General features: G+C 41.6%; 2 protein-coding genes across 2 annotated transcripts in view; one reads left to right on the top strand and one right to left on the bottom strand.

The window, feature by feature from the left end:
• The window catches only part of RANBP9 (RAN binding protein 9), a 40,395-nt gene extending 20,820 nt beyond the window's left edge, over window positions 1-19,575 (top strand). The window contains exons 4-14 of the mRNA XM_033056237.2: window positions 575-742; window positions 3,783-3,805; window positions 5,772-5,956; window positions 7,546-7,658; window positions 8,983-9,091; window positions 10,504-10,694; window positions 13,004-13,151; window positions 15,234-15,355; window positions 17,371-17,522; window positions 18,175-18,286; window positions 18,632-19,575. Of these exons, the coding sequence (XP_032912128.1) occupies window positions 575-742; window positions 3,783-3,805; window positions 5,772-5,956; window positions 7,546-7,658; window positions 8,983-9,091; window positions 10,504-10,694; window positions 13,004-13,151; window positions 15,234-15,355; window positions 17,371-17,522; window positions 18,175-18,286; window positions 18,632-18,762 (1,454 nt within the window). The 3' untranslated portion in view covers window positions 18,763-19,575. The remainder of the gene's footprint in view (window positions 1-574; window positions 743-3,782; window positions 3,806-5,771; window positions 5,957-7,545; window positions 7,659-8,982; window positions 9,092-10,503; window positions 10,695-13,003; window positions 13,152-15,233; window positions 15,356-17,370; window positions 17,523-18,174; window positions 18,287-18,631) is intronic.
• A 429-nt stretch (window positions 19,576-20,004) lies between these two features.
• On the bottom strand, window positions 20,005-24,080 carry NOL7 (nucleolar protein 7). Its single transcript, XM_033052788.2, has 8 exons — window positions 23,899-24,080; window positions 23,401-23,461; window positions 23,239-23,312; window positions 23,049-23,080; window positions 22,001-22,115; window positions 21,247-21,368; window positions 21,089-21,166; window positions 20,005-20,347 (listed from the first exon to the last, which is right to left on the bottom strand). The coding sequence occupies exons 1-8, from the start codon at window positions 24,078-24,080 to the stop codon at window positions 20,274-20,276; spliced, it is 738 nt and encodes a 245-aa protein (XP_032908679.1). The 3' UTR covers window positions 20,005-20,273.
• Between the last annotated feature and the right edge of the window lie 168 nt (window positions 24,081-24,248).

Raw genomic sequence — 24,248 nt, 5'->3', positions numbered from 1 at the left:
TTTATTTTTATTTTCAGGGGCTGCATAGATAGTTACACTTTAGTCTGGAAATTCTGTTATAATGCAGAGGCTGCTTGCTGCTGAATAGTCATTGAGAATAATCAGGACTAGAAATATGTTTCCCCAGAGATGCCTGTTTGGTTTTTAGCCAGGAAGGATCTGATTATGACATATGGTAGCAATAGTTTTGCAAAATGAAAGGGAGAACAGGAGAATCTTCACTGCCTTACTGGGACATGTCAGATCTGTTTATAGCTTTTTGAATTTCAGCATTGTAGCTGGTTATATTTTTGGTGTTGGTAATAGTGTATGTTTGCATAAAGAGAAAAATGCATTATCTGGATTTGCATTACCTGTTATATACCACAAATGCAATTACTTATTCAGCCATTTTGATAAAAGAAATTGTCATTTTAAAGATTACACAGCAGCTTTCCTAGATAAGAAATATTAGAAAGCAGAAAGCTGAGCACAGTAATTAACTGTATTAACCTGGCTAGAATATACCAAATTAGCACAGTCTTTATTTAATAATAAAGGAAATGAATAAATTGTGAATGCTTTTGTTCTCTAGGTTGGGATAAACATTCATATGGTTACCATGGAGATGATGGACATTCATTCTGTTCCTCTGGAACAGGCCAACCTTACGGCCCAACGTTTACTACGGGCGATGTCATTGGTTGTTGTGTCAACCTTATCAATAACACCTGCTTCTACACCAAGAATGGACACAGCCTGGGTATGGAGAAATGCTGCCTTTCATGACAGTGTTATGCCTTTAAGTCTGGTGTGAGTGTCACATCAGGAGCAAAGGGTTTGAATAGTTCTTTTGATAGTTTGAGAGCCTGTGCAGTTTCCTCTGTGCCATTTGCACTAACATTCCTTGTGAATTTGGGAGGATTCATCTAATAGCATCTCATTCCACAGGATTTGCGTAAATGAGCTCCATTACTACATCCACAAATAGTGCTTGATGGTCATAAAGTAATAGATAATAAGGGAACTGAAGATAAGGAGAATGGATATAGCTAAAATTCCTTGCTGCTGTAGGGGGAACACCCAGCCTTCACTAAAACTTTACACTGGTTGCATGTTATTTTGAACATATGTTGGAGAACAGTGTATTTTGAATTCCCAATCTGGAGTCATTCATAGTTGGGTTAAAGCCATAAATTAGAAAAGTTGAGCTAAAATTAAGACCATTAAACTCATACAGTAAATTGTAGCATTATGCAACACTACAAGACAATTTTTGAATTTAAAGATGTCAGGAGTAGGTGGAGTTAAAAATTTTTATGGAATATCTATTTCAGTTACTTAATGTAATTTAATGAGCAAAGATACAGAGTGTAAAGAAAGAAGAAAAAAAATTACTTCTGCATTAAGGAAGGAATGGGGGCTTGGGAAGATATCTTGGAATTGTGCTGAGGAGAGCAGGAACTTTGAAGGGATAAAGCTCAAAGAGAAAAAAAGTTTCTGTGATGGGTAGAAATGCAATAAGGAAAGGAGAGGGAAGCACGAAATGAAGTAAGAGATTATTGAGATAGGTGTTCTTGAAGTTGCTATTCTATTTTCTTATACTGGCAACCACAAAGTAGGTTTGGAAAAAGGGGGAAGGATGTGATTCAAATTCTTTTCTAGCCTCCCTGGACTAGACTGACAGTTTGTTTGCTCAGACCTTGAGCAAACACATCTGACTTGGGCGTTTTCCTGCCTCTACTTACACCAGGGCTTTAGTAGTCTCCTGAGGTCAATTACATGTAATCACTTCTGTGATTCTATTCTGTCATGATTTAATGTTCCTTCTAAATTGAATGAATCTATACCTTGAGACCTAGGGCAGTGGGACACTCGAACCATGCGTTGTGTAGTTGTTTCTTTTGCATCTTGTTGCAGGACAGGTCCAAGTGGAAGATAACAGGCTTGTGTTTACTCTAATCTTTAGCTGGGTTAAAGCTGAGAAAAGCAGTCTTGCCTTACTCCCTTTCTGAAATATTCACATTGTGCCAGTAGGGAGGTTACATCATTTGATCAACTAAGGAGACCTGAGTGTTCTCACTACCCTTATGGTCACATGAAAGCATGAGCAAGCTAGGAAGGCAAGAGCAGAACCTTCCTTTTCAGAGGAAAACTTAGAGCAGACTGGATTAGGCCAACTGTGAAAGAGCAATGCAAAAGATTAAAATCTGTTTTTAGAGGAGTCCAGAATGGCATAGGTGAGGAGAGGCTAATAAAATGTCACCTGTCACAGACTGAGTCTAACAAACACTTTATGGATTTCAGAAGGAAACCTGACAGCTCTTCTGCTGCCATGGGCTTTGTTAGCTTTAGCTTCTGACAGAAGAAAATTGATTCTGTGTGAGTGGAAAAAGAAATCAGAAATTCTGTCTGTCTCACAGAGTTGTTGCAGCTGCTAGTTGTTCAGAATTCCTGTAGGTTCGGGACTTGGAGGACATTTATGTTTCTTCTCTGGGCCCATATATATGTCTAGAATATAGGAAGTCTCTGTCTCAGACTGGGATTTGATGCTGCAGAAAGGGCTAAGCAATTCTCATGCAAGTGCGAAATCCTGAGTTGAAAAAAAAGACCAAAACCACCCCTACCCCCACCCAAGACCTCCAGCACCTACATATCACTTAGTCATCATTTATTTGTCATACCTACAGCCTCCACTTTGGAAGAGAGCAAGTTGGATGTCAAAATTGCCAAATAGAAAAAGTGGTATAGCTTAGAAAAAGTTAGGGTAAGAGCAGGGAATAAATAAAATTATAGCTTTGAGATATGATGGGAGGAAACAAAGGAAACAGATTCACTCAGTATGTCATACTTCTGTTTCAAAAGATGTGGGTAAGGAATCCAGATGCTCTTGAGATTTGAAATCCTGGGGAAGAAGAGAGATTGAAAACAGAGATGGAATTTAGGACAAAAGGTTAAAGGCTTTGTTTTCATCTTAAATTTGAAAATATGGTGGTACAAAATAAATTGAAGTTTGAAGGGATAAGTGGATTTGAATAATTCTGCATTAAAAAAAATAAACTTGCAACAATAAAGGAAATACGGTTATTATTTGGCTGTCCGAAGAAGATTACTGATGGGGTTTTTTTAACTGAAAGCTTCCCACCCCCTGAAATTGCCTCAAGTTCCTGAAGTGTATAGAGGTCGTATTTTTCTCTAATCCTGGACAGCAGAATCACTCCCTTGGTTTTATGGGTAGATGGATGCTTGTAATTATGTAACAAGATATTAAGCTGTTCTGTTTGAAAACCAAAGCATGCGGACTTGGATTAGAGTGAAACACTTGCAGACTGGTTTGGAGTATTATAGACATGTGCTGCTTGTGAGAGTGCTTGAGATTGTGAGTATTTACGAAGAAAAGTAATAGCAAACAAAAAAAGACACCGTTAAATCTTGATGTTGCAACATCATGAAATGCAAGTGAAAAAGTATTGTCTGATATCCTTACCTTTTTTCTCTAAATTTACTATGTAGCTAGAATTTTCAGACTTTCTAATCTGCATATCTGTATGATTTGCTAAATCTTATGACCTATTTTGAAAAAATTAAGGACAGTTTAAGTATTTTTGAATGGTGACTACTTTTTTCCAAATACCATCATTTATTATTTAAAAACATGAATTGTGCCTAAGCATTGTGGATTTCACCATACTTATTTCTGAGATGGTTTGGGTGAAATTTCTGGACAGATAATGATACATTTAAGAAAATGAGTCTAGCATCCAGGCACATGGAAATTAATCTTAATTTTCTCTTTATTACAGGCATCGCTTTCACAGATTTACCGGTAAGATAAGTGCATTTTCAAACGGTTTTCCTTTGTTTCATAAACAGATGTTTCAGATCAAACTAGCCTTTATCTTCCATTTGTTGGAATTACAATGATAATCTTTGTAGCCAGTTTAATATTAGATATTTCTCATCATGATTGCAGTGGTGATTTTTTAATTGAAAGAGAAATTGGTCTCATTTTACATTGATCTTGATCCTTACAAGAGGTTTTTCTTTTAAGGGTGGTTTTTTTTTTTTTTTTTAGCAGAAAATAATAATAATACATGCAAATAGTTGTTACATACTTTGGCACATTCAAGCCTTACGTACAAAGTCAGAGCTGTATTAAACTCCAGCATAGTGGATGGCTGCTTGAGATGTTGCTGTAACTCATTCTTGATGCCTGATTTTCACAATTTTTACTTCATAGAATCAAATGTATCAAATTTTTTTTCTTTTTAAAGCTGCACATATCTGAAGTCTTGTAGCTTTTGAGTCAATTAAATTGTGCTTTCCTTAAAACTGGCATCTGTTCCCTATACTACTTTTACAGGCATGATACTGCACTTACTTTGGTTTTCTTCTCATCCACTTCATTTCTGATTTAATCTGTTTAAGGTGCAGTGTGTGATGCACGTCCATCTGGCCAGCTACTCCCTTTGTGTGGCCTTAAGAGGCAAGGACAGATATTAAGGAAAAATGAAGTCAGTAACACAAGGAGCCTCTTAGTCCTACCACTTGAGGGTTGATTGTTTTGTGTAGGAAACCACTGCCACTGTTCTGGATCTTCAGGATACTAGCAGGACTCCTTGCTAGCACATGGTGCCAGCTCAGGAAAACTGACACTATAATCTGAAGTATGAAGCTGAAGCCCTTGTTAGAATCAATGGTTTCCATCTAAAACATTTGAGACTTGTGGTTTGTTGGTTATTTTAGGCTAGGTAATAGTATGAGCATGTTTATTTTAAAAAGCAAATGGTGTATTTGTGAAAATAGGGAAAAGATTGGTTTGGGCATGGTTTGAGCAACTAGAGTATTTTTCTTTTCATTGGGTTCTCTGGGCTCCAGAGTTCCTACTGACCTGCATGTTGATAACTTCTTACTGATAGCTTTAATTTATTTGACATAATAGTTCTGTAGATCAATAACCCATTATACCATACCAATATTATTTGCAGTGTAATTATGATTTTTATTTTAAAAACTTAAAAAAAAAAATTAAACTGTCTCCACCCACACACACACAAAAGACCCCAGCAACAAAACCCCATTCACACAATTGATTGCCTCACCATTGCTGAGATGCTCATTGCCTTTAAGAAAATAGCCTTTATCCCAACAGGCAGATTGTACCTTTCTCATGTTTGGCATTTTTAGAATTTTCATGGGGACCTAATCTCTAAGCGGAAAACTGACACAACAATAAATACTATGAAGTATTTTCCTAGATACAAGCCCAGGAATTCACAAAAACCTCAGTGTACTCTTACAGTTCTTGTTAGGCACTACAATTGGATTTTGAGGCTATTGAGTTTTCTATCCTGTCAGTACTAAACACTAAAATTCAGCGTTGTTTTAAGTATTTCATCCTAAAAGGAAAATTGCCCACTTTATAAGTTGAATTTCTGTTCTCTTTCTAAAGACCTTTTTAAAAACAGGTCTTTAAAAATCATCAAAAATTGTTACTTAACATTTAGTGAAATTGAACCCAAAACTTGTAACATTTAGCAGAGTTTAAAAGGTGTATTTTTCGGCTAGAATGTTAGTAAGATTTTCTTCTTCCAAACTAAAACAAATTATGAGCAATGGGAATAAAATTACTCAGTCATTGTATTGCTGTATTGGCAGAAGCTGCATTTATTGCTGGAGCACACTACTAGAAGCAGTGAGGTTATTACTAGAGATGGAAAAAAAAAACCCAAACCCACAACAGTGGGGATTTTAGAACAAGTATCAAAAACTAACTAAAATATTTCTTGCAGCCAAACTTGTACCCTACAGTAGGGCTTCAAACACCAGGAGAGGTTGTGGATGCTAATTTTGGACAACACCCATTTGTATTTGATATTGAAGACTATATGCGAGAGTGGAGAACCAAAATTCAAGCACAGATTGACAGATTTCCAATAGGAGATCGGGAAGGAGAGTGGCAAACAATGATTCAGAAGTAAGACTTGTAATATTATTAATATTTTAAAAAGTTGTTAGTTGCATAATTTCAGAGAACCTTAAAATATTCTGTCTATTGTCTTGTGCAAAAAAGTGATAGGTATTACAGTAAATTCACGAATACAAGCCGCACTGAGTATAAGCCGCATCTCTGGGTGTTGGCAAATATTTCGTTTTTTGTCCATAAATAAGCCGCACCTGAGTATAAGCCGCTCTGTCATTCGCAGTGAGGACCCGTGTGCAACAAAGTTGCCAGTTAGTAACAGAACGGCGGCATGGCGGGGGGTTTACTGGCTCGGCTTGGGCTGTGCAGGCTCGGCCCACTAGGGGCTGCCGACGGGGCCAGGTGGCCCAGCCCGGCGCTGCCGCTCAGCAGGGCCGCTCGTGGCCGGCTGCTGCCTCTGGGCTCGCTCGCCCTGGCCTGGCGCTTCCCCCTGGTGGCCGGCAGGGATGGAGCCCCCCCAGCTCCCGCGGCGGTGGAGGCGGGCGGGGACGGAGCCCCCCACCTCCTCCCCGAGCCGCGGTGATGGCGGCACAGGGCCCCCGCCTTCCCCCCGGGCCACGGCAATGGCGGCGCGGGGCCCCCCCGTCTCTCCCCCGGGCTGCGGCAGAGGAGGGAAGGAGAGAGCTCTCCCTCCTCTCTCCCCGCCCCCCGTGCTGCCTGCAGGGAGCCAGGCTCCACCCGCGGTGCAACAGAGTAACAATTTGTAACAATCACGAAATGCCGGCTTTTACTGGCAGCTGCTCCACTCGGCACCCTGGCTGGCACTTCTGAGGTTGTAAATGTCAGAAAATTATTCACATATTAGCCGCTCCTGAGTACTAGCCGCATTTCCGGTGTGGGAGCAAAATTTTAGTCAAAATGGTGTGGCTTGTATTCGTGAAACTACTATATTAAAAAACAGTACAAGTAATTTTATTACCAGGTCTGATAGCAGTGTAAAAAGGAGCATGAACAGATCTTGTGACAGAGTTGTCTGGCTCATTGATAATTTGGATTTTAATGATGAGTGTAAGACTTCTGTTCTAACTTTACCTATCTAATATGGATTGGGGCATTTGTAGGAAAGTTGCCGTAGTTGTAATGGACAGTTTTAATCTTGGCTCTGGAAATTTCCCTTTGCATTCTCAGCCTTCAGCATGCCAGGTTAAGTTGTGTTGTCATTAGTGTTTCTTGGAAAAATGGTGGTTGTGACTTGGAATTTTTTATTTTTTCAGTGAAAACAAAAACTTACTGTGCAGCAGTTTCACTTCAGTGTGTGTAATGAGAAAAAAAACCCAAAAAACCCCAACTTAATTAGCAGTTAATATTTGAACTGACCCTGCCTTTATGTGATGAATAATTGTTAGTAAAATTTATCATAATACAGTTATGCATTTATTATTTTTTAAAGTTTTTTTCAGTGCAGAATATACTGACTCTTAACTGAATTATTTTTGTCTGACTTGTACAGAAATCTCTGCCTTTCAAGTAGAATTTTTCAATTCAGTCAGCGTATTTTAGCAAAGGATTTTTACATTCAGGAGTTCTTGGTTTCTCACCTGTATTTAATGAGTATTTCTGAGTTTTGTTTTGTTTATTTTTAGAATGGTATCATCTTACTTAGTTCACCATGGATACTGTGCAACAGCAGAGGCATTCGCCAGATCCACAGACCAGACTGTGCTAGAAGAACTAGCTTCCATTAAGAACAGACAAAGTAAGGCTGGAAAGCACGTTGCATCCCTTTTTTCCTCTCTTAAACAGATATTACATAAAGCTTTCTCTTAAGCAGTGTTGTAGAATATGCTTGCAGCACTACTCCATAGCACAGTTCTTTGCTGTCATCTAATGTTACACATGTATGAGCAGCTGGATATGAAAAATCTGCACAGTAATACTTTGTAACTTGTTTGATGTAGCAGAATGTGATAAATTATCTGTTGTCTTTTCTTTTGAATGGAAAGTTGTGATATGTCTGAAACAAGTGTGTGTAATGTCTCTTGAGTGTTTATGAGAGCTAATAGCCACAAACAGGAATATAAAACTTAGTCTTGACAAACATTTACATTTTTATTTGAACTGTGAAAAGGGATTGAGTTTAGAGAATGTTTTATGAGTTAAATGGAACTTGAGTTTTCCTGCTTACAGATATGAGGGGGAAGAGGACAAGGACAACTAACAACAGTTCAGTTCTAACTTGCCATGTCAGTGCTGTTTGGCAGCCTGATTGAACAGTGCCTTCCCCTCTGTTTCAATCCCTGCTCTATGACCATCAGCATTTATGTTGCTGTATGACATACCACATGGGAAACTGCTCTGGTTGTAAAATATCACATTTGTTTGGCTATTTTTCATTTGGATCAGTTTCTCTGTTGCTGGAGAGAGCTGGGAGGCTGTTTGCAACGTGAGCCAAGTTACAGCCACAGAAGTATCAACTAAAGCAGGGACTGTTGTGAAAGATTTACTCAACTATAATTTGATTGGAAGTATGTGTTGTAGGTGAGAGAGACTAAATTTTTGTTTTTCTTAGTCAAAATTGAACCTGTAGGAGTGGGATGCAAGTTGGATATTCTTGAGTGACAGTAGTTTGGTATGTGCTTATTTATAAAAAGTTGCAAAAATGAGAAATAAATCACAGAAGAGTGTCTGCAGTCTCATTCTAGCTCTAAATGCACAATCTGACTACAAAGCAGTTGGATGCTGGCAATAAATAAAAATACTGAGTTCTCATTTAGATACATGTAGGTGGAGTGCACTTCTTAAATATTCCTGTTGAACATTTTAAGGAAGCATGATCTTTCTTTGCATTACTTTTTTCTAAAAGGAAAAAAATCTTGATTGATGGTTGCAGTGTCTTTTAATCGTTAATGTACGTATATTAATCCATAAGCTGTCCATTTAACTGATGTTGGTTTTGCTGAACAGAAATTCAGAAATTGGTTTTGGCAGGATGAATGGAGAACCCATTGAAACAACATAACAGCTGTATCCAAGTTTACTAGAAAAAAATCCTAATCTCTTATTTGTTTTTTGGTGAACAGGAATTCAGAAATTGGTTTTAGCAGGAAGAATGGGAGAAGCCATTGAAACAACACAACAGTTGTATCCAAGTTTACTAGAAAGAAATCCTAATCTCTTATTTGCATTAAAGTGAGTCTTCAAATTATACAGATGTGTGTTTATAGATGGCACAGTACCTTCTGAGACAAGACAGTTACTCATTTAAAGCTTTCAGAGAAATTTATACAAAGTTAAGCAGCGCTTTTTAGAAAATGTGTATATTTCACTTTTTTATGCTCTTCTTATTTGCTACATGTTTAACTAGGTTTTGTCATCGAGGTCCTGGTGTGCAGCATAATTCACATCTCCCTGTAGACTTGTTCTCTAGAACTTAGTTCTGTAGTGTTTTTAATGAATTTTAGTCGATCTGGGTGTCACATAAAACTTAAAATAGAAACAGATAAAGTAGCACATTCAAGAAGGTTAAGAATCCTGATGGCATAAATTAGTCTGTTCCTCCAAAGGGGTGACTGACTTTAAAGACCAGTTTAAATGAGCTGTTTCATTCTATACCACTTTGCTAGAAACTTCTGGCTTAAACTGTGGAAATTCCATAATCCCAATGAGTTCTCATGGCTTCCCAGGCACACAATAGTCACCTTCATTCTGGCATTTTTACTTGCCAGCTGCGCTGTTCTCCAGAATTTTGTATCCCATTGCAGTGTTTGTATGTGGAAAAAAATGTGTTATCTCCTCTAAGAACAAAGCACTTTAATTTTATGTTCAGTTAAGTAACTGGGAATGTGTTTGAAGTCTGTCATGCTCAAGTGCTGAACAGAATTCACGTGACAGTACTCCAGACTTATCACAGAATTAACAAAATGTGAACATTTTGATGAAAGACTTCACTCAATAGCGTCAATTGTATGTTATCTTTTTCTCAATCTGTCTTTCTAAATTTTGCCTGTTCTATTGAGGCTATTGAAGCCTAAAGTATAAAGCAGGAGTTCTGAGCTTCTTTAAAGTCCATAGCAAAACCTCCTTATCTAAAATGAAATAGACAAAGAGCAACAGCCTCTAAAGGGAAGGTTTGTATGGGAGTTTACTTTTCAAACTGTTTTCTAGTGCAGGTGTTTAATGTTAAGAGTTACCCTTTAATGCTTAATGGTCCAGACAGTCAAACTCTGTTCTCATTTACTTTGAGAGAAATGACAGACATGACAACATAATGACATACCTTTCTCAAGAAATAACCTTGCCCCTGCCAATAAAAGAAAACAGTTAGAACAAGAAAATATAGTTTAACTCTCTAAACTTTGAGGACTTAGTGACAAAAGCTGTCCTCCAAGGATAATATTCCTGTTCTGCTCCCTCACAAATCTGTAATTGTGCATTTTTGGTGGAATGGTTCAGAGCTTATTGATGATTGGGTTACTGACATCCAGCATTTTGTTGAGTCAGACTTGTTCTATATTTAACACTAAAATGAAATCATTGCTATCGTTGGTAATTTGAAATGTATAAATGGTTTTATTTAGCTTAACTTTCTGCCTTTTGTTTAGGGTGCGCCAGTTCATAGAGATGGTGAACGGTACAGACAGTGAAGTGCGGTGTTTGGGAGGCCACAGTCCAAAATCTCAAGACAGTTACCCTGTTAGCCCTCGGTCTTTCAGTAGTCCTAGCATGAGTCCGAGCCATGGAATGAATATTCACAATTTGGCAACAGGCAAAGGAAGCAGCACACACTTCACTGGTAAGTTCACATGGAGGATAGACCACACAGATTTGGACGTACCACACCACATGGATTTTTTTTTAACTTAAGATTTTATGCTGAATGCTGCATGTAACAGAAAAATTTAATGATTAAAAGACGTGATTTGCAGTCACTGGGAAAAACAGAAGCTTCATTGCATAATTTTTGCATGTGCTCTTGGCTTTATTTCTTGCAAAGTAGGTTGCCACCAATTTCTATGAAGTGCTTCTCTCTGGGAGGTGGAAGGTTCTGACAAATTTCTGTTGTCCTTTTGATGATAATTTATAGCTTGGGCAAGTTGGTTTAAATCCAGTAAGTGGTGTATATGATCCATTTCCTGTGGTGTTGATGGAGAAGTCAGAATAGCTGTGGTTGAGCAGGAAACACTAGAATCTGGGTGGTATGGTTGAATAAAAGACCTGCTGCTGGCAGGCACATTTCAGTCTGCACAGTTGAAACATTTCTTAGAGCATTTAAGTAATGGAAAATCTTCAGTGGAAAGCCACAAATGTTCAGAGCTGCCCCAAGCTTGTGGAGAGATCCCCATGCCTTCCAAAGCACACCCCTGCTGAGAAGAAGCTGAGCATGTTAAAATGGTACCTGAACATGGCATCCTTGAAGACTAAGACTCTTAAGGTAGCAGAGACCATCAGCTTTCACTTCTGTTTCATTTCCAAATCCAAACTGATTGGGACTGATTGGGGGCACTTTGTTTTTTTTCTTCCTCACTGAGGAGAAGTGAAAAGCCAGTGTAGCCTGGCCATCAGAGAACAGTAATTTCATGACTATAAGGCGCACCCTTTTGACTAAAACTTTCCCCCGAACCCGGAAGTGCGCCTTATAGTCCGGTGCGCCTTATCTGATGGACAAAGTTCAGAAATTTGCCTACTCGGAAGTGAGAGCTGCGAGCCGCGGGGGGAGCCGGCAGGGCCACGGCTGCCAGGTGGAGGCAGGGCGGAGCAGCAGTGGGCGCGCCCCGGCCCCATGGAGGTGGGACGGCCCCTCCACAGACACGCCCCGGCCCCGTGGAGGCGGGATGGCCCCTCCAGAGGCCTGCCCTGGCCCTGTGGAGGGGGCACAGAGGGGCAGCGGCCATACCCCCAACCCCGGAGAGGCGGCACGGAGCAACGGCGGGCATGCCCCGGCCCCGCCGGATACAGGCGGGCCTGGGGGCCCACGGCACCACCCCTGCCGGGTACAGGCAGACCCGGGGGCCAATGGCTGCCGGCTTGAGGCGGGGCCTCGGCCAGCAACTGTGTGGGGGGAGCTGGGGGCGGAGCCTCGCTGCAAAAAAAAAGTGCACCCTATAGTCCGGTGCGCCTTATCTGATCTACAAAATTGCGAATTTTATCAACTCCCAGGGGGTGCACCCTATAGTCCGGTGCGCCTTATGGTCGTGAAATTACTGTTACTACTGCCCTTGGAAGGAGAACAACTTTGCTTTGCCTTCCTCTGTGTCAAGAGAGTGCCATCACATGTATCAGTGGAGAGGCACTCAAATTTTCTGGTTGTTTTTCAGGTGGTTATTGGGATGTACTGTAGAAAGCACCTGTAACTTTTCTAACTTTGAAAATACAGGCAGGTTGATGAATGTATTATTAGAATTTATGTTTGGGATTTTGTAAATGGCAACAGCTCTTTTCTTTATAATAAGCCCTTGCAGTGACCTGTTTCTATTTTAGAACATACAAGGGAACTCTTGGTTTGATGGAACTGGCAATTACGTGTTTGCTTCAAATGGTAGTTTTCTGGTATATTTTAGAAGGGTCAGAAGAGATTTTAGCTAGGCATCATAATTTCACATAGCATAATTTCATGTGTTTCACAGTGTAATTTCATTTAGCAAAGCACAATATTAACAATTAAAATAATTATATGGTGAAGGAAGAAGGTTGTATGTAAGTATACCAACATGCAAAGTATTCAGCACTGAATTCTACAGCACATTTATCAAAATAATTGTGTGACCAGGCATTAATAATGTTTGCTTCCATTCATAATGATTACAGTGGTGTAGAGAGGATTTTCTAAAAAACTCTTCTACATCAGTACAGTTTCTGTTTTACCAGTATATTAGTACAGCTGGAAAACCTTATTGTATCTGTGTTCATACTTGTTAAATAATGCTTCATTTCTGCACTCTAGAAGCCTTAAAGGTTCAAATACCTGAAACATGAAGTACTTGAATTTTAACCAGTTTAGCATACATATTCTTGGTCAGTAACACTGCACTTACTTCACTTTTTTTCTACAAACTTATGTGTAAATACCACTTTGTGACTACAATTGTTAAAACTTTCTTGCAGGGTTTGAAAGTAGTTGCAGTAATGGAGTAATATCAAATAAAGCACATCAGTCTTACTGTCACAGTAAACACACGACCACCAGCTTGAATGTTCCAGAGCTCAACAACATAAATGTATCCAGATCACAGCAGGTTAACAGCTATTCCAGGTAACTAAACTTTAGATGCTTCTAAATCACATTAAGGCTTGTGTTCTCCATGTGTTTGCATGGCAGGGAAGAGTTTTTGGTGGCATTTGATGTGATTTCCCTCCCCCTCCCCCGCAAGGAGAGTTGAAACATGTAAGAAGCCAACAGCTTGTGATAACTCTGGTTATTTTGACAGTTCAAGCTCAATAGACCTTGTTCTCCTGCTGGGTTAAAAAATGCAATGGACAAAAATAAATTACAGTAATTTCACGATTATAAGCCGCACCATTTTGACTAAAATTTTGCTCCTAACCCAGAAGTGCGGCTTACACTCATGAGTGGCCAATATATGAACAAATTTTGGAAATTTCCCAACTCAGAAGTCCAAACCCGCAGCAGTGCCAAGCCGGAGCCCACCCGGCCCCGGGCGGTGGGGCAGTGGCAGTGCTGCCCGGCCCTGGGAAGTGGGACAGTGGCGAGCGGGACTGGGGCCGCTCCCTGGTGGCCGCCCCGAGCGGGGCCAAGCCAGTAAACCCCGCGAGTCCACAGTTCTGTTACTAATTGGCGACTTTGTGAAAGTTGCACGCGGATCCTTGCTGCAAACAAAAGTGCGGCTAATAATCCGGTGCGGCTTGTAATTGTGAAATTACTGTACCTTGCTTGTAGCTGTGGTCAATTTTGAAGTTGCATGGTGATAGTGATTAGTTCTTTGGCACTTGGGATTTTAATTGAAGCCACTGATGCTGATTTAAGTATTGCACACAGGTAATGAAAAGTTTTCCAGACACTCTCTGTTTGTGGCAGTATGTGCCAAGTAAACACAGTTGAGATGCATACGAAGTGTGGATTCGCTTTCAGTGTATTCACCAGGAGTGTTTGCCTATCCAGTCACTGTCACGAGTGCAAATGCATTCAGTTCAGAGAATGAAAATAAATCTGTTAACCAGGGTTGATATGGTTATTCATAACCAGTACATGTTAAGCTCTGGGTTGCATGGATGCAGCAGAACCTAATTTGATGTGAAATGCAGCAGCAGTCAGCTGCATTGTCTAAAATGGATTCCTAAAACTACCACAGTGGATGTGATGACCAGAAGTATTTTAGCTGAATAGTTATAGTTGGGCTAAAAAAGCAAGAGTAACAATTTACTTTTTAACTTTCCACAATTTCTGTTTGCATCAGCAGTTGCCTTTGCCAAAAAGCCTGGCAGTGTCCTGGCAACTTGGAGATTTTTCATGGAGGAAGACAGTTCCTTGGCTGTGTTCTTGCCCAGTCAGAGAGGCCTTTTGGTTTCCTTCCTCAAAGGAAGCTGAGTATTTTTGGTTGCTTAGAAGCAAGATATTAACCTACCAAACTGAATCTATTTGGTCTTGACAGAGGTTTTAGGTTGCTGTTCTCTGTGATGGAATAGAACAGGCCAGGGTGCAACTGTCAGCAAAGCTCAGTCCCCAAAGCCACGCTGGCATTTTCTAAAAGCACTTCTGTGAGCTGCTGTGAGCAAAGGGTTGTGAGGAGTTGAATGCTCTGCATTTGCCACTCAGTGTCTCTTCAGTGTTCTGCTTTACTCAGCATTTGCTTGGGGATTTTCTTTTTTAGTTTTTCCTCTCTCATTACACAGAGTAAATAAGAGGAGAAGGCATGTTTTTGAAATAATTAGTTACCTAAATATGGTATTTTCAAAGTGGGATGTATATTGACTTAACTATATTTTTATGTATAAATATTAACTGTATTAAAAAGTGGGAGTAGTGTATTTTCTCAATGCATTTTCTTCAGCTCTGTGTACATACAGTTATATAAACAAGGTAAAAACCTTTTGGTGTGTATTTAGAAAGTGCTATATTCCTTATTCTTGAATAATGGGGGTTTAATTTTTCAGCATCTGAAAATAGTATTTTATGAGAACCAATGTTGAGACAGCCTTTAAACTTTCCACGGTGTTCCGGTATCACCAGTTGCTATCTAGGAAACTGTGGTCTAGCTTGGTAATATTTAACAGTAGCTTTTCAGTAGCCAAGATGAGGAAGTACTGTGATTAAGTTGTAAAGATAACCTAAGTACTTAAATATGAGTAAAACTTATATTTATTACTCTCTTTTCAGCAATGATGTAGACATGGAAACAGATCACTACTCCAATGGGGTTGCTGAGACTTCATCCAATGGCTTCCTAAATGGTAGTTCTAAACATGATCACGAAATGGAAGAATGTGACACAGAAATGGGTCTGCAGTGATATTTCTTACATTTTTATTAAGTGATGGCAACAAGGTTATGTTTTTACTTGCAATGCTTCCCAACTTGAAAATTAGGGTTATTGGTTCAAGTCTTGATTTTTTGATTGTTTATTTTGCTGTTACTAGATGTAAATTTTTAAACCGCTGATTTAGGTGGTCCAGTGTCAGTGTGAGAACAGGGAAATGGGTAACTCATGGCTACTGAAACTAGCATTACTTTCTAAGGAAGTATCTTTAAGAAGAAACACCCGGTTGTGTAGCACCCTGTGTTTGAGTTGGGAAATTGCTTCTCCCTCTTCCCATTCATGGCTCTCATGGCACACTCTTTGTGCTCCACAGTAAGCATAGAAATTCTGAATCTTTTATATTGAGCAAAGTGCTAATATTTAATGCTCAAGAGCTTTATTTGGGAAATGTGAAAAATGAAAAATTTTTTGCCATATTTTCCACCAAAAAATTACCAATTTATATAGTTAAGAGCTAAAAATTAACTTTTTTTACTTAATTAGCTTTATACTCTCATACCTGCTGATGTTGTGACAAATGAGTATTTAAATCCCTCTGCTTGCCCTTTGTGCAGCTGCAGAATTGATACTCAAACAATTGGTTTAAGCAGATGTCAGTTAATGTGTAGTTTAAATGAAATGTGAAACTGGAGACCTTCAGAATGCAGCAGCGCGTGCAGAGGTCTGTGAGCGCTTCCCAGTTCCGGAGCATGTGCTGCTGCTGCTGATCCTGCAGCTCTGCTGGGAAATGCAGGTAACTGTGGAACAGCAAATGTCACTCTGTTACAGCCCTGCAAGGAGGAATGCAAGTTACCAGGCTGTTTTCCCTGCATTATGCTCTGAAACTGTGACAAAACCCAGAGCAGATCCTCACTCTCTTGCAGCCTTTTCAGAGACTTGCTGTGACAGACATGCAGCAGCTGCACAGGGTACAGAGTTGTGGTTTTTGTAATGGAGTTGTCTTTGGAAAGTCATGTCTCAGATTAGGCTGAGCTAGGGACAAACACCACTACTTGAAGACTTATGGGTGCTTCACCTACACTATTTACCCTCTCCCCCAGTTTGAGTCTGGTGGTTTTTCACTTTTTGAAATATTTATATATTCTCCTTACTGCTGTGTATATAAGGTTAAGTAGGCAGGTATTTTCCAGAGTTGATACTCTTACATCTAAGACAAAAATAGTGGCCAGTTAAAAATACTTTTTTGAAATAGTAGTCAAAATACATCACTAAATAGCAGTCTTAAAGTCAGAAATAAGAGTGGATTTGTAACTGAAGAGTCTATCTAAATGCTCATTTAAAAACTTGATTCCATTGATGAAAAGAGACAAGGAATGGATAAATGCCTTTAGGTGTAAATTTTAAAAGCAGATTTTTCAAAGAGGCCAAGTGTTGATTTACTATTCATAAGCTGCATCAATATCTTTTAAAATCACTAGTATTGGGGAATATTGTAGGAAACAGCAAAGAAATCAGTTGTAGTGTCCTGCTTGATTGCAAGAATACTCAAATGATTAAGACAGTGTGTTCTGTGAGGAGTATGAACAGTCTAAATGATGGTTTTGTAGCAGAATCCGTCATGACTGTTGAGGAAGGTTGGCATTTTTTTCCCCTCTATTAGTTCCCAATTTGGTGTATCTTCAGAAATGCAATGCCAGAGAATTAAGGAAGTTAGAACTGTGTGGGCTTCCATTGTTGTTTTTTAAACTCCCTTAAAAGTTTAGGGTAAAATCTGGTTTATCTTCCAGTGAGTTTAAAATTACCCCTTGTAAATGAACAGCACGTGCTGTGACAGCCTTTGCTGTTAGTTAACCAGATCTCTCAAATGTTTGTGGAGCAGTTTCACAGAGTGTGGTGCAGGAGCCCATGGGGCCAGGGTCTCTGGCTGACTGCTCTCTCCCGAGCAGGCAGCTGTATCTGAGTGCAATCAGTCTGTAGATCCATAGATTGTTACCCTCGGCTCTGTCAGTGGTGATGATGACGATATCGTTTCTTTAGAAGTAGATTCAAGTCAGTTAAGACGCCAGCTATGTGGTGGCAGCCAAGCAGCCATTGAAAGGATGATCCATTTTGGAAGAGAATTGCAAGCAATGAGTGAGCAGCTAAGAAGAGAATGTGGCAAAAACACAGTGAATAAGAAAATGCTCAAGGTATGTTTAATCTCCTTGTAAAGGTGAATAACTGTGCTGCCCAGCAGAAACTTCCCACAGCATGTTGTGCTGGAATACTGTTCTGCTTTAACTTCTGCCATTTTTCGTGTGTCTCAGGGCAAGTGTTATGGTCAGCTGTGGTACAGCACTGTCTTCTTTTTTGTCTGTGTAGCACACACAGAGGGAAGATAATTTTGTGTTGTTACACAGTTAAACACAGAAATTAATGTAGCACTTTCCTTTCTCTCATTTGTGACCACCTAACTTAGCCTCTTGAAGTTGCTTTTGTATCTAATGATAAATGAACTTCAAGGAGACTTGGTAGAGATGCCCAAAATATGCTGTCATTAGTACTCTGCATGTTAGTTTGCCTTGATTTGAGACTGCTTTGGAAAAGAATATTCCTGCCAAAGACTGCATGCAGTTTTTAGTCTTTTCTCTTACCCCATCACTTAGTAAAATAATGCCACCTTTTGCCTTGCTCTTGGGAAAAAACACTAAATGAAACAAATCCTGTCACAATTTATCTTTTTGTATTGATGGACCCTGACAGTCACCTTTGTGCTTCCGAATCAAAACAGTTGAACAAAATAGCCTTTCTTTTCACTAGTAGCTTGTAGCTGTAGATGTAATAAAAGTCATCTTCCCACAGGATGCATTCAGTTTACTTGCATATTCTGATCCCTGGAGCAGCCCTGTTGGAAATCAGCTTGACCCCATACAAAGAGAACCAGTGTGCTCTGTGCTGAATAGTGCAATACTAGGTGAGTGTGGCCTGCTGGCTGCCCAGGGGGGTTGGGGGCCTCCCCCTTGTCCCACTGCTGCTCTATTGTAAGGATAGCAGTACAGGATACACTCCTCTGGAAAGAGAGGGATAGTTTTGGAGGGTGTGGAAAATAACAACTACTTGTCTGCTCTTGTAGATTGGAGCAAAAATGGGCCTGTCCAGTAACGGCACTGTGCATGGTCACTTTGTTGCTTCTGCTTTTTGTCTTGCTCTAAGAGCAAACTCTGCAAATGAATGATTTAGGTAGTTTAAATGTCAAGTGTTCAGTGTATTATTATGAAATGATTCAGGTATTTTAACTGCCACTGTGATTCTTTTTCAGAGACTCACAATCTGCCAAAGCAACCCCCGCTTGCCCTCGCCATGGGACAGGCGTCACAGTGTCTAGGATTGATGGCCCGGTCAGGAATTGGATCCTGTGCGTTCGCCACAGTGGAAGACTACCTACACTAGCTATGCATTTTGAAGGTCTGAAAGGTGTTGTGGCATATTCAACATGGAAAGTAGACCAGCTCTGCTGACTGGAATTTGGAATTTTAATTATGTACTAAGGACAAGTCTGTCGCTTTATGTTGCTTCCTAGTTTACAGCATGATGCAAATGATTTCTAACTTAGTGTTAGGAGAAGATTTCCATCTTTAAACCTCTTAGACAACTAAGAGCTGAAAATATCACTGGTAACGTCAGACATCGAAATTGACAAGTACCAATCCTTTGAACGATTGTCCAAAAACAAACCAAAAATCCTGCTACCTTGTGGTGGGACGGAAGAATAGAAAACATGGATGTATTAGCATGTGGGTGATGTAAACGTCAAGCAGGATGACTTGCCAACCTCCACCCCCATTGTTACATAGTTCAATCAGTGTAATTTGCAAAATGCAAATGGTTTGGATATATAGTGTTGATGGGAAGAAATGATATTTTTTAATGTGTACTGTAAAACTTGAATTACTCAGGAGCTGAGTGAATATGTTTGTTGCTACTTACAATCCCAACCTGTTGATCTTAGTAGTTTTTTGTTTTAACATGGTCTTTTCAACTTTGTTTCCTTGTTTAACTACAGACAGCTTCTGTTGTGTAGGCTCACCAGTTTAACTGTTGTATTATAACAGTATTACATGTCAACACAGTGTGGTTATGACCTATTTATATAAAAACCAAATATTTAGTCAATTTACAGTCTTAATTTAATCTTTGTACACCTTGCATTTTTAAAAGTGCTTAAATAGTACTATATTGCAATAAAATGTAGTGATATCATAATTAACCAGCCATTAAAAACTTACATCTACATCCACGGTAACATGGATGTGTATGCTACATTGTCATGTTCTAGAGCTCTGTCCTAGAACAGCGATTCCTGTGGAGACCAGAGTGAGGGGAGTGGCTCATGCCTCCAGCCATGGTTGCCACTTCCCCTCAGGAGCTGGGCTGGTGCAAGTGAAAGGCATTGCTGTGTTCTTGCCACAGTGAGCCTAGCTAACAGTGCAGGAAGCTTACTCAGGACTCCCTGCAGATGGGGAAAATCCCTTACTGCTGGAAAGTCATCATCTGGCTGGAGAGAAGTGCCCTGCTGTGGGAGCTGATTTAACGATTCTGCTGTTGGGGTACAGCCTTTCCATAGAGACACAAGGCACTGAAGCAGCAGGAATAACTGCCTGCTGTAAGAAATGCAGCATCCACAACAGTAGGTACAACATTGCTCATCTTTATTGTCTGCAAAGGTATTGCCTCATGGAGGCAGCTCAGCAAGCCTGGTCCTAGCACCAGCAGTTCTACAACACTGGCCTGGCTGCTCTGTAGCTTCCCCAAGAACTTCTGAAAAGGGGAGAGGAAAGAATGGGGAAGTCTGAGCAGGCACAGCTCTGTGCCTGGAACTGAAAGCAAAGTGATGATGAAGGGGGAAAGAACACCTGTGCTGTGGTAAAAGTCCTCAGCAGCATCTTCTGAAAAAGCTGTCTTCAGAGTCCGTTTTTGATCTGTGTTGCCAGCCAACGTTTCTTAAACCTTTCTGCTTTTTCCTTTTTATCTTTCCCTTAAAAAAACAAAGAAAAAAAGAAAAAAGCTATTAGTTACCATTTTTCTTAGCCTGTGTGCTGGAGAAGCAGCAATCCCTTGGCTGCTGCAGCATTTCAGAACAGAACAACCACCTCAAACACTGATAAACTTCCTAAGGTATTTTATGTGCCCCAGGTGCATTCGACTGGGCAGAAGTACCAGTTTTCATCAGGCTCCTCAAGGAGGGTGGGGGGGTACAGTGGTGCTTTCAGTGATGCACAGATGGAAACCAGGTCCTGCTTGCTAAGGAGCAGAAGCTTTTCCCTCTGGTGTTCATGAGCCTTACAGACTGTGTGGGAGTCAGACCATTCCCCTCCATTATAGAAATGAGGAGAAATGGGTGCTATTTCCCTCACAGTAGATGTTCTGGAATCTGCTTTTAAGTCTGAGATGCATCTTGAAATGCCTTCCAACAGCTCAGAGACTGGAAGGTGAAACAACAACTTCAGCTACTGCAGTATGTATTTCACTGAGCAGCCCTGGCTTTGGACAAGAGCTGTCTCTTAACATACCAAAACCAAGGTAATTTTTTTTCAACTTGTGTCTCATACACCATCCCCAGGTGTGTGCTCGTGAGGCTGCAGTGCCCTGCTGCCCTTCCCTTACTCTCCAGGTGCTTGGAGCTAGAGGATCACAAGCCAGGATACTGTAGCATGGAAACCCTGATTTTATTCAAGTGTACTTTTAGCCACACATGCATAAAATAGTACCTACTCACCCCAAGACTTGTCCACAAACTGAACTGCAGCTTTTTTGACTGGGTCTTTCTTGTTTGCAAGGGAAAAAAATTCATTTGCTGAAATGGAGACAAGTGTTAATCACCAAGTTCAAGGCCGACAAGGCTCGATGCAGACCCAGCCAAGCAGCAGCGCTTACCCTGGACACGGTTGGTGTGTGGCCCATAGAGCTGAGCATTTAGGAAGTCTTTGGCGAGCTGTTGGTGGAGGCCTGTTACACTGTGGTCTTTCAAGCACACAGCCATGTAGTTCCCTTTTGTCCTAGTCCAAGAGAGATGTAAATCCCTGTAGCATGGTTACAGGATCCGGAACAACAGACACTGCTGTCAAGCTTTGCTAACTTGAGCACAGCAGCAGTGATGGTTTCTGATACTCAGATAAGTTTTGTGGCAGTATTAAAAAAATAAAAAGCTAGACCAATACTCTCAAGCTGTTGTTGTATGCCTTTGTGAGCCCTGAGTAGTTTCCTTTGGCATTCCAAGCTCATCCTACCAGGAGCTAGGGCAATTACTCTCCAGGGCCGTCAGTGACAAAGAAATAAAGAGGAGAGAGAAAAACAGATTGAAAAGCAGGAATTCAGTGCTATACCACCCCACCTGTAGCAGCACACAACACAATGTGTAGTGCTGTGCTTACAACTGCCCAGCTATCTCACAACAGTTACATATGTAATATGTAAAAATTATGATATATATATAGATATATATATATGCACACATAAATAAGTATGCTAAACCAGAAGATATTGAAAGTGCTTTTAGCATATAAATATGCTTTCAATCAGATGAAGGACAGGAGAACATAAAGTGCAGAAGAGGGTACAACCATGCAGTGACAGAACAGCTGCTGTGATGGCCCTTCCCACATGAGGCAAAAGCATCTCCTCCTCCTACCTGGCACCCTTGCTCTTCTTGCCTTTTTTCTCCTGCACTTCGACTTGGTCTTGGCTCTCAGCCTGGCCTTGGTCCAGCTGTACAGCCTCAGCTTCAAGTTCTTCATCTAGAGTGACTTGCAAGTGAAATTTCCCAAATGTAACAAATCAAAACTGGTCAGTGAAACAGGAGCAGGACTTAAAACAAGCAGCATTTTTCAGAAGCACTGACTAGGAAGAACTGCTGTAAGAGGGAGAGGAAGAAATACGCTTGGGGGAGCAACCCAAAGTACTGCTAGCCAGCTTCCCTCTTCCTTGGCATCAACAAAGTGGGAGTCACCATGGGACAAAAATGCAAAGCAATGTAACAGCTATGGGTAACCCATAAAGGGAAATCCAGCTCTGGCTTTAGTCCTGGTTCATTCTCAGTCATCTCTTCATTATTTCAATAAAACATATCTTTTTAAAATAAAGGCAAGAAAAAGTAGCAGTTACATCATACAGCAGTATGTGAGGTTTGGATGAGAGAACAGTTTAAATAAAAGATTTTTTGTGAAGTACTTCGAAGTACAGATGAAGCAAAAAACAACAATTATAAACACCCTAGACTCTTGCTTTTGTAATTCTGAGTTAGAAAAAAGTTACTCAATATTCTACGGATGCTATTGAACTGTAGTTTGATATGTAAAGTATTGAGGCAATTTAACAACTCTACCCAGGAATAGCCTTTATAACTTAAACAAGGGCTAAATATTAATCCACCTTTGATAATCCTTGCTTTTTCTGCTGTAATGCCTGTCCATGATTTCCCTAAACATTTCAGGCTATTGAACTGAAATCGCCATACAGCAAGTGACTTCTGTAAAATGTGTAAGAATTAGAATGAATCAGACTTTTGATTTTTCCTCAGATATTTCTTTTCCTGGGGAAAAGACAGTCTGTCTGGTCTGTTCATGCTCAAGACTTGGAGAAGGCCTCTTCACCACAGCTCCCCATTGGAGCTCTGGCACAGGAATGAATTTCTGAAGTACCAGAGGTGCACCCTGTTAGCAAAGCGAGCTGGAGCCTACCTGAGTCATCTGCCACAGCCTGCTCAGCGGGCCTGGGGAGCAAAGGGAAAGCAGCAAGTTACTCTTCAATTCACACTCCCTTCGTTTAGTCAAAGCCTCCCAAGGCAGGACTAGAAGGGGCTGCCCCACGGGTAGGAAATATGGAGATGGGGATCCCAGCACCCACCACCGCCTCCCCTGGCTCCCTTACCGCGCGGACACATCCTGCAGCTCCTGCAGCTCCTGCAGCTCCTGCAGCACGGCCTCGGGCAGCAGCTTGCGCTTCTGTGGGGGAGAGGGGAGTCAGGCGGGCAGGAACCCGCGGCACACAGAGCCAGGGCCCGCCCGGAGCCCGGCGGGGCGAGCGCGGTACCTTCTGCTCCGCGAACAGCTCCTGGTGCCGCCGCCGCTTCTCCTTCAGCAGCTCCCGGTGCCTGCGGGGACGCGGGAGCCACCGTCAGCATTCCATGGGGCGAGGGGAGGATTACGGGCGAGAGTAAAGGGGGTGAACAAGGGCGTGGAGTGGTGAAGAGGGATGAGGGGTTAAGGGTGGGATAAGGAGAAAGAAGGGGCCGGGGAAGCATAAGAAGGGTGGTGGGGTAAGAAGGGAGATAAACGGAGGGTGGAGGGGGAAGGAGGCAACAAGGGGATAGTAGCAGGGATAACGGAGGGAATAAGGGACAGAGGCATGAATGGGAGTAAAAAGGGGAGGTAAGCGGGTGGAGAGGGGTTTAGAGAGACAAGCGAGTGGATAAGGGGGAGGTAAGGGGGTGAAAGGGGAGAAGAGTGGGGAAAAGTGGAGGGAGTAAAAGGAGGGAAGCGCTGCCATGAGAGCCGCCGTTCGGGAGCAGGAGCCCCGGCATGTCCGCACCTCCGGGCCGCCTCCCCCACGAGCTTCCGCTCGGCCTCGGCCGCCTCCCTCGCCACGCCGAAGGGCACCTCCTCCGGGGCCTCGTCCGCCTCGTCCTCCGAGGAGGAGGCCGGGCTGGGCAGCGCGGCGGGAGCCCTGCGCTTGCCCGCGGCCGCCGCCTTCCCCTTCTGCCGGCGCGCCATGGCCGCGGCCCCTGCGCCGCCCGCCCCGGAACCGCTCCCGCCTTCCGCCGGGGAACGCCGAGCGCCGGACACGGCCCTGCCTCCCGCCCCGCCCCGCGGGATGCGCGCACACACACAGCACAGCGGAGGTGGCTCCCGCCGCCGCCCCTTTATTGCCCTGAGTCCCGC

Source organism: Catharus ustulatus, chromosome 1 (genome assembly GCF_009819885.2).
Source record: "Catharus ustulatus isolate bCatUst1 chromosome 1, bCatUst1.pri.v2, whole genome shotgun sequence".
In the NCBI taxonomy this organism is placed as follows: domain Eukaryota; kingdom Metazoa; phylum Chordata; class Aves; order Passeriformes; family Turdidae; genus Catharus; species Catharus ustulatus.
This window is presented reverse-complemented; position numbering and strand designations above follow the sequence as displayed.